The sequence below is a fragment of the Carassius carassius genome, chromosome 45 (assembly GCF_963082965.1).
Source record: "Carassius carassius chromosome 45, fCarCar2.1, whole genome shotgun sequence".
Classification (NCBI taxonomy): domain Eukaryota; kingdom Metazoa; phylum Chordata; class Actinopteri; order Cypriniformes; family Cyprinidae; genus Carassius; species Carassius carassius.
In genome coordinates, this window is record NC_081799.1 from 22,887,398 (window position 1) to 22,896,682 (window position 9,285).

General features: G+C 37.3%; 1 protein-coding gene and 1 long non-coding RNA gene across 2 annotated transcripts in view; one reads left to right on the forward strand and one right to left on the reverse strand.

The window, feature by feature from the left end:
• Positions 1-545: 545 nt before the first annotated feature.
• LOC132127718 (uncharacterized) lies at positions 546-2,178 on the reverse strand. Its single transcript, XR_009427583.1, has 3 exons — positions 1,556-2,178; positions 1,181-1,315; positions 546-975 (listed from the first exon to the last, which is right to left on the reverse strand). It is a non-coding gene; the product is annotated as an uncharacterized LOC132127718 (long non-coding RNA).
• Positions 2,179-3,401: 1,223 nt separating this feature from the next.
• Positions 3,402-9,285, forward strand: part of LOC132127854 (CAP-Gly domain-containing linker protein 1-like) — a 26,748-nt gene continuing 20,864 nt past the window's right edge. Inside the window, exons 1-8 of the mRNA XM_059540035.1 lie at positions 3,402-3,550; positions 6,490-6,658; positions 6,733-7,220; positions 7,296-7,420; positions 8,123-8,324; positions 8,406-8,603; positions 8,701-8,804; positions 8,922-8,982. Coding sequence (XP_059396018.1) covers positions 6,571-6,658; positions 6,733-7,220; positions 7,296-7,420; positions 8,123-8,324; positions 8,406-8,603; positions 8,701-8,804; positions 8,922-8,982 — 1,266 coding nt within the window. The 5' untranslated portion in view covers positions 3,402-3,550; positions 6,490-6,570. The remainder of the gene's footprint in view (positions 3,551-6,489; positions 6,659-6,732; positions 7,221-7,295; positions 7,421-8,122; positions 8,325-8,405; positions 8,604-8,700; positions 8,805-8,921; positions 8,983-9,285) is intronic.

The following is a 9,285-nucleotide window of genomic DNA, read 5'->3' on the forward strand; positions in this document are numbered from 1 at the left end:
AATAATTATATAATTTATTTTCTTAAAATTACATTTTAGTAAAAGAAGCTAAATTTATTTTTTGTGACATAGCTATACATGACTATATACAAGTTAAACAAATGCAGTCGATGTGAATACATCCATTTTCAGTCAAGCAATTAATACATGAATGGATAAAATATTTATATTTTATTTACTGAGAACAAAAAACATGTCTAAATGATTAAAACAATATATAAAAGTTAGCATCACAATAAATGCATACATGTACAAGTCAACAACACATGATACAAAGCTTCATTCAAACTTATTGTTCTAAAAAACATGTATTTACAGATGGTGAACCCAACATCGTCCTGCCATCTGAACACAGCTGATACAGTTCTGCTGCTGCACTTCACAATCTCACTCTTCTCAATGGGAATGTCGTTGAGCAACAGGATGAGGAAGACCTTGATGATGGCTCTCTGATCCACACAACCTTGAAGCTAGAGCAGGGGAAAACGTGCAGGACAATCTGACTGCTGTGTCTGTTCCAAACTTTCGTGTGCCTGCACCCCATGAGCACGACTACCTGAAAAAAATTTACACAGAGTTTACAAGTACATGCATTGATTTATTACTTTTGTAGTGGGCTAAACCACTGAAGTAGTTCAAATTTATAAATTAATTATTCATTTATCCAAAGTGACTTACAGTGCATTCAGACTAACAGTTTTTACCTAACATGTGTTCCCTGGTATTCGAACCCACAACCTTGCACTGCTAACGCAATGCTCTACCACTTGAGCCACAGGAACACAAGTATGTCCTTGAGCACGGCTCTTTTCTCCAGGTTGATCAGGGGATTGTAGGCCCCTGTAATAAGAGCACTGTCAATCACTTCAGATAAAAGCTCCATCACATTTTTTGATGATGCTTTTGAAGCTTCTGAAAGTCAGCCTTCATTGTTTAAACAGTATCCAGCCGAACAAACTTTACCAAAATCACATCCTCAGTGTCTTGTGGTCTTTCTCTAGATGCTCTCACTGCTCTGGGGTCACTGAGGATGAAGACACCACAGCAGCATCTAGGGGTGCTCCGATCACGATCGGCCGATCGTTAATGCGCATCTCGTCAGTAAAGCCGGTTCGCTGATTAGAGAACTGGCTTTACTGACGAGATGTGCATAACGATCGGCCAATCGTGATCGGAGAACCCCTAGCAGCATCTGGTCCTGATGAGACAGTAAAGGGCAGGTGGAGTGAGGGAGCGTGTCATCTGTGACTCTCGATCATTTCCAGGATGATGCTGTGGTCTTCTCCATGCTCAGTGCACACACCAGTCTACAGACCTTTTTATGTCCTACAAAAATACACATACACAATACAAAAAGTCATTACTTTATTCTTTTGTTTCAGGTTTTCCCTTTTTTTCACCTTTTCTAGCAGGTCCTGCTCCACAACAAAAGATCTGCAGCAAATGCACAGAAATCAAGAATAAGAAAAGAGGTGTAATAGTTGTTTAAAATTACAATAATTAAAATAAAATACAACTTAAGATTTAAAATGTTTCATTTATTTTTGTAGTGTACTTACACAAATCCTTTTTGATGGCAGCATTCCTTCATCAGTGTCTCTGCAGCAGATAAACACACGTGTGTCTCATCTGTCCCTGTAACATCCAAACAAGAGTCAGTCTCCTCTGTCATATATCTGTGATATACTGCATTTACATGTTGAGTTAATAACTGATGTAACTCACTTTTTATCCAACACAAATGTTCCTTAAATTATCAATATTGCAAATGGACAAATAAAATACATAACTTATGTTTAGTTACTTTATGTAGATTTGTTTGTTTACATGACTTACACCCATCTATAGCAGTGTTGACAAAAGTGAATTCTACACAATATCACATCACATCACTCAGACACCTGTTTCATGTCTGTTAGATGTGCTCATCTACAATATTTATCAAACATTATCCAGTCAGATGATAAATAGACATTTAGTAATAGTCTTCAAGAAGTATATATGGTTTATGTAAATCCACTATTGATTCGTGTACTTAATGGAGCTCCCCTGTTAGTTATGCATTATAAAACATGTTTACAGCAAAATCACAAAAATGCTATATTATGTAGGTCAAAGACAGCGTTTAGATTAAGCCTGTGAAACCTGGGGATAGCGTCTTTAGACCTTTTGCTTATATGTTGCTTACTTTACGCCTTAGTTTTAATAAATAATTAACTCCAAAAACAATACCACTGTATGAAAATGACTTACACACTTCAATTTTAATAATTATTTCGGGAAAAAAAATATTCTCACCGTTGTCTCTCACAGCAAGCTGTCATATTCGTCTTCTTTCCAGATTAACGGCGGTTGGTATCCATGTATGAATGGGATATCTTATTGGTGCATTACCGCCCTCTTCTGTTACGGAGTGTAGATCAGATGATAAGTTTTCCTACTAAAACGTACACATCTCTCAAATTGTCCCCTAACATTAATATCTACACACACATCATGCATCAAATCCTGCCTAAAACCCCTTCCTCCCTTAAAACGTAATCAATATTCTACTACTCTGTGCCCTAATTAAAGCCGCCATATTGCCAACAATTTATCGTCTTAAGATCTCGCGTGGTTCTGTGTGATTTGGACAACTTCAAGTTACGCCTCCTACTTCAAGTTACGGCCACTTCAAGTTACGCCCCCGTCTTCCAGTCTGCAGACGTACACGTTGTGATTAGCACGCAAGACGAGCGCTGCATTCAGACGTTTGGGTGCAGAGATTACCATATCATATTACAGATATATAAGTAATATTATAATGAATCGAATAATGAATCAAATATAGCAGTCCTCATGTCCAGTGCATGCGCCCTCTGGTGATTCATATGCACACAGTCATACAGATATTGCACACAATAGAATCATGTCTGAAGAACAATTTCGAAGTTCTCCGGATGTTAGATAAGGATATTTGAGAATATGCATGTGACAAAATTGAATCGTTGCAATTAATATGGTCTCCTCTGTCATATATCTGTGATATACTGCATATATATTATATATACTTTTTATATTATTATTATTATTTATGAATAGATTTGACCACTAGATGCCGTCACAGACCACTAACACCTTCATCAATTCACAATAATTAAAGATATGTCTGTGTTAACATTACTATTGATGAAAAAAATATATACTAAATAATTTGGTCTCAAAATGACGCATTTTTTTCACAGGTCAACTAATTTTCTGCTTCTCCCTATCGAGACATTGCAATTGCCTACATTTTCGGCAACAAAAGTCCCATGCATCATTTAATAAATCCTCTTGTTTCCCCCACTTTCTATGACGCCACCCCATTTAAATTGTTGTTGCACTTGCTAATTTACATTATTCAGCTGTGATGACAAAAGTCACTGTAATTAATGTGTTAGGGTGCAGCTTTGTGTTGAACTGCCTCACCCATCATCATCATCATCACTCGTGTGAGATCATCCAGACAAACACGAAATCTCTCATTTGCCTTTACCACGGAGGAATGCTCCACATTGAAACAGTTCAGGTAAGAGAATATCATCACTTTGTTCTCTCGAAAGCCCACTTCACTGAGCTAATTTGTGTTGCACTGAGAGGATTTAGCTCCTTTGGCTAATGTCGGCTAGCAGACAATTTGTTGTGACGTGAAGTCGCAGCCACGTAGAAACACAAACACACTGAATTACTGACTGAAAACTGACATTAAGTTATTTATTTTAAGAAATACAATGTGAAATTCGTGGATAGGTGTGATATTTGTTTTAAAACGAATCGTTTGGCTAGTTATCCTTAGCTCTCTAAAAATAAACAATAATAATATTTAGTGACGTTAAGGGACCGGTAACGTTGATTAAATTCTTCTTATTTTTAATATTTAGATAATAACCAGAACCAAAAGTACAGGTAACTTTATTTACTCTTTCTTAAAATGAAACGAATAACGTCTGATTATTTGTTAATAGATAAAATAAACAATTGTGTTATAACTGGTGTAACAAAAAGTGCTTTGGTGGTAAAACATGGTAAAATGGCAGTGTCTGATTATATTACCATGGTATATTTCCACGAAGACACGTAATGCCAATGTAGTAGCGTTACCATGGTACTTTTTTGGATTGTTTCATGTGTGTGGATTAGTACAAGTATAATTTATTTTTTACTCAGGATTAACTGTCTTTAGTGGATACAAATAGCCTTGGTTACCATGGTAACAACAGTTCCCACCAAACTACCATAGTGACGTCATTTAGAATGTTAATCATCATCATAATAAATATGGATTCTTCCTTCAGCAATCACTAACAAAAATTCCACGGTAACACCATGCATTGTATAAACAGTTCTCTCACAGTAGTGGTTTTACCATGCATAAACATAATGATTTAGTACCATGTTCTGTGTCAAAGCCATACCAACACACCCACCTCATGTTTTATGGCTGAAGTAAGCTATTTCCTGTGAATGTGCCAGACTTCTGGTTCATTAGCTGCTATGGAATACCAACATGGGTGAATAAGACAGTTTGCATAACAGTATAGTTTGTATATAGTTACAATAATTAGAATGATAACAAATACCAGTTTGTAGCAGCACAACGGACTGTTTTGTACACCTTAAACAACTGAAAGTGGTCGACACCGGAAGCCTTGTACATTAAAGTTACAAATAGTTGTGGCCCCACTTGCTTTTAAAGTGGGCATGAAATGAAAATTCACCAGATCTATTTTCTAAATGTGTGTTATATATATATTTGTGAAGAACTGATTTGTGCATGTTTCATTTGTACCTTTTTGACCTTGTAATTGAATGTTTTTTATATTAATTTTTCTGTGATGCATGATGAACTTAAGAAACCAGTGGCACGTTCAAGCTCAAACTGGTGCAACATTTTGCTATGCTTTCCGGGTTGAACGACACATTTCCTGGAAAAAGTGTGCAATGGGGTTTTAAATACATTTATCTTTGTTTGGTGGGTGTGTCAAAAATGTCAGCCCAATCAGCAGCAACATGTATATAAACCACTGGTATTAAAGAGGCATCTCGCACAATGTAATTAACATCAAAATAAATTCACAAGAGCAAGTATATTGTTTGCACATTTTTATTTACATGAAAGGTGAAATAACTGAAATAATAAGAGCACAAATATAGATCTGGAACTTCTTTAAGTCTGTCTAAATATAATTTAATCATTGCGATGTCTTCTGGTCCATATCCTTTCCTTAGGAAGGTTTGCTAGACACTGATTTATTAAACATAAAAATACTATATATACTTAAATATTTTGCGATTGTATTGTGGAGTGACACTTTCATAAACTTTGTCTATACTCAGATTATATAATGATAAATATTACAATATCATAGCACAACAACAGTGATCAGCAATAATGATAAGCCTAATACTTACAATAAAATAAATGATGTATAGATCATAACACAGTCTCGGAGGTAAGAAGTGGATTATCCTTCACCTGAAATTTTTGTCTTTTCATCCTGAAATGGGAAGCAAATGTTGGATCACAATAATTAGGAACCACAGTTTCCACAAATCCCTTCACTCGATTGGGATGTTCTCTTTTATTCTGGATGGCGAGGGCAGTGACTGTAACATTGAGCGTATTTTGCAGTATTAAACACGTATTTATACCAATTTCTTCAGGGTCTGAAAATTCTTCAACAAAAACACAAAGAACGTTCTCAGCTGCCATAGTCGTAACTCTTTTGCTTCAATAGAACAGGCCCCTACAAGCACATGCTAGAGTGCCACGCGTCAGCTAAAAATGTAAATGTATTGGTATGTCCAACAAGCCATGCCGCTCTCACACTACACATCATGTTCTCACTCATTGCGGAGCACAAGACACAACAGGTTATTTCTGGTATGAAGCAAAGTCTTCGATTTATAAAACTGGCATTTTTAAGAAATGCAAACAATAAATGCCATCTCGTAACTCTTTAAACACTTCAACTTCAACTTTTTTTTTTTTACAGAATTTGTCATACCTGGATTTAAAAGAGCACCCTACTCACATACACTGGAGTAAACTGATAAAAATGGTCTCATTTGATAGAAAACATCCTGAATTTTAACCATGATTTTAACACAGGTGGTTTTAACCATAGACTGTATAAAAACAGGTTTTAACACATAATTTTATGATAAATAAAAAATAAATTATTATTATTTTTTAATTAAGTTTTTATTTAAATGTCTGTTATTTATTAAGATCTGTTTGGTCCATCTCCCTGCAGAAAGTTTCTTTTGATTCCATTGGGTGCCAGTAAACAAGAATTCTTTGTATAATTTTATTTTTTAAAGTAATGGATGTTTACTTGTAGAGAGGTAATATGTCAACTAGGGTCTCTATTCTGCGAGATAAGGCACACCTGAATTTGAAAGAGTTCCAAAACCACATGCACTGGGCTAAATGTGTATTCTGTATTCACTATTTTCGTCTGTTAGGGAATCTTATCTGGCCAGGGAGTGTTGTCATTCATCCAGGTCCTGCAGGAATAGCACATTTGTGTGCATAAAGCAGGGAAAATGAGTACGGGGAAGCCGAGTGGTCTCAAACCACCCACCAAGATTGGTAAACCAGCTGCGACGCCAAGCAAAACCTCGCCCACCTCAGGTGAGTCACCCATTGGTCACATAAGAAACACACTGATTTAGTGCTGACGTGCTCTTATTTTTATCTGATTGTAGCTGGTGCAAAGGCTGTAACATCCCCAACCTCTAATACGGCCCAAGATGCTGCGTCAGATTTCTCTGTTGGTGAACGAGTTTGGGTCAATGGAAATAAACCGGGTTATGTGCAGTTCATAGGAGGGACCCAGTTTGCACCAGGCCAATGGGCGGGAATAGTTCTAGACGAGCCCATAGGGAAAAACGATGGCTCTGTGGCTGGAGTGCGCTACTTCCAGTGTGAGGACTTGAGAGGTATATTTACTCGGCCCTCCAAACTGTCTCACACTCCCCTGCCAGAGCGTGAGGCCAATGGCACACAGACACCCACCAACAAGACATCCACCTCCCCTGCCAAAGATCCCGTTCCTGTCACTCAAACCACTAGTGCAACCACCAAAACCTCAACAAACCTAACAAGAGCCACCAGCGAGTCTGCATCCAATATGTCTGAAACAGATTCGGCCAAGAAGTTGCAGCGGGAACTGAAGTTGGGTGATCGCGTTCTGGTAAGGCCCGTCTCCTGTCTGTCTTCATGGCATATTGTGGAAACTTTGAGGGAATTTTTTGCTTGCACTTCGCAGGTTGGTGGAACCAAGGCAGGTGTTGTGCGTTTCCTGGGCGAAACTGACTTTGCAAAAGGTGATTGGTGCGGCGTTGAGTTGGACGAGCCTCTTGGCAAGAATGATGGAGCAGTTGCTGGTGCAAGGTAAGGCCACAATTTGCCAGAATTACGTAAAATCAATCCGTGGGAAAAGGATGATCTGTTTTAAAACACATTTATGTATCTAGGTGAATCTAACCAGAGTTTTAAGGTATTCTTGATATCTCTTTTGAAGTGTGAGATTACTAGGGTCTTTTTTCAGCTATATATTGTAAAATTTGCTTTTTATGTTCAATTCCAAATCAAAAACAAAAAGGAAAAAAAAATCAATTTTTTTTGTACATTTTTTCACATTATGGACATAAAATGGGTTGTTAGTGTTTTTTTTTTGTTTTTGTGGTGGCTTTAACCTCGGGTTATGTCTTTATGGAAAGTTATTGTAAGCTTTAGATAAAGAATATCTTAGCTATTCCACAGACAGATTATACGCTGTCATTCAAAAGTTTAAGGGTGAGTCATTTTGTTATTTTATTTTATATATTTTTAAGAAATTATTATTCAGCAAAGACACATCAAAACTGATATCTATAATGTTACACATGAATATACATAGTAAATATGATAATATATTAAAATAGAGAACACTTATTTTAAAGTGTAATAATATTTTACAATAGTCATGTTTTTATTGTATTTTTGATCAAATAAATGAAGTCTTGGTAAGACTTTTTTCAAAAACATTTAAAAGTCATACCAACTCCAGACTTTTGAGGAGTAGCAGTATATTTATATGCTTCACTCCCATAGATATTTCCAGTGCCTACCAAAGTATGGACTGTTCGCTCCTACTCACAAAGTCACCCGCATTGGATTCCCGTCCACCACTCCCGCTAAATCCAAATCCTCCAGGCGCAGGTCGACTCTAAAGAACAGCCCCAGCGCATCCTCCATCAGCTCCCTCAGCTCTGTCACTTCCTCAGTTGGAGGCAAACCCAGCCGAGCAGGCCTGGTACAGTCCCACACCTTTCATTTACATTTTATGCCTTTCTTTAAAAATTATTTTAAATAATACCTGTCAGTAATCTTTCAGCTCACAGAGACGTCGGCTCGGTACGCACGGAAGATCTCAGGCACTACGGCCCTGCAGGAGGCCCTAAAGGAGAAGCAGCAACACATCGAGCAGCTCCTGGCCGAGCGGGACATAGAGAGGACAGAAGTGGCACGAGCCACAAGTCATGCCGGAGAGGTGCAGCAAGAGCTGGCGCTGCTCAGACAGGGCCAGGAACAGGTCAGTAGCTATTCTCTCATCATTATTGACATCAATATGTGAAAGTCATAATTTTTTGGATGATAAACGAGACTCTGTTTTTGCATGTTTTTTGAAGTATGCTGTGGAGATGGAAGCCAAGTTGGACCAGCTGCGGAGACTCGTGGAGACTGCAGACAGAGATAAAGTGGAGCTGATGAATCAACTGGAAGAAGAAAAGAGGTAACATTTAGAATTAAAAATACTTTGTACAGTAATTGATTGCTACTGAAGAACATGGAATATTCTGAATATCTGAAGAAACATTTGAGGGATTAAAGTGTCTTTATGTGCCCACAGAAAAGTGGAGGACCTGCAGTTCAGTGTAGAGGAAGCTTGCATTACCAAAGGTGACCTAGAGGTAAAATGATCCCATCATATACGTTTACAATGAAAGAAACTGGATATGAGCTGACCAGTGCAGTATCCTGTCTTTAACAGACCAGCCTGTGCAAATGCATGTTTATACTTATATTTTAGCAAGACAAATTCACAGGAGAAAAGTAGATGTATTTAAAGATCAGATCAGTGATTCATTCATAGAAAGGAAATTGTAAACTAATGAACACAACTATAGATAGAAATAGATAGAATCATTGATTCATTTAGTGATTCAGTGACTCATTGATTCATTTATAGAAAGGTTTTTGTAAACGAATGACCA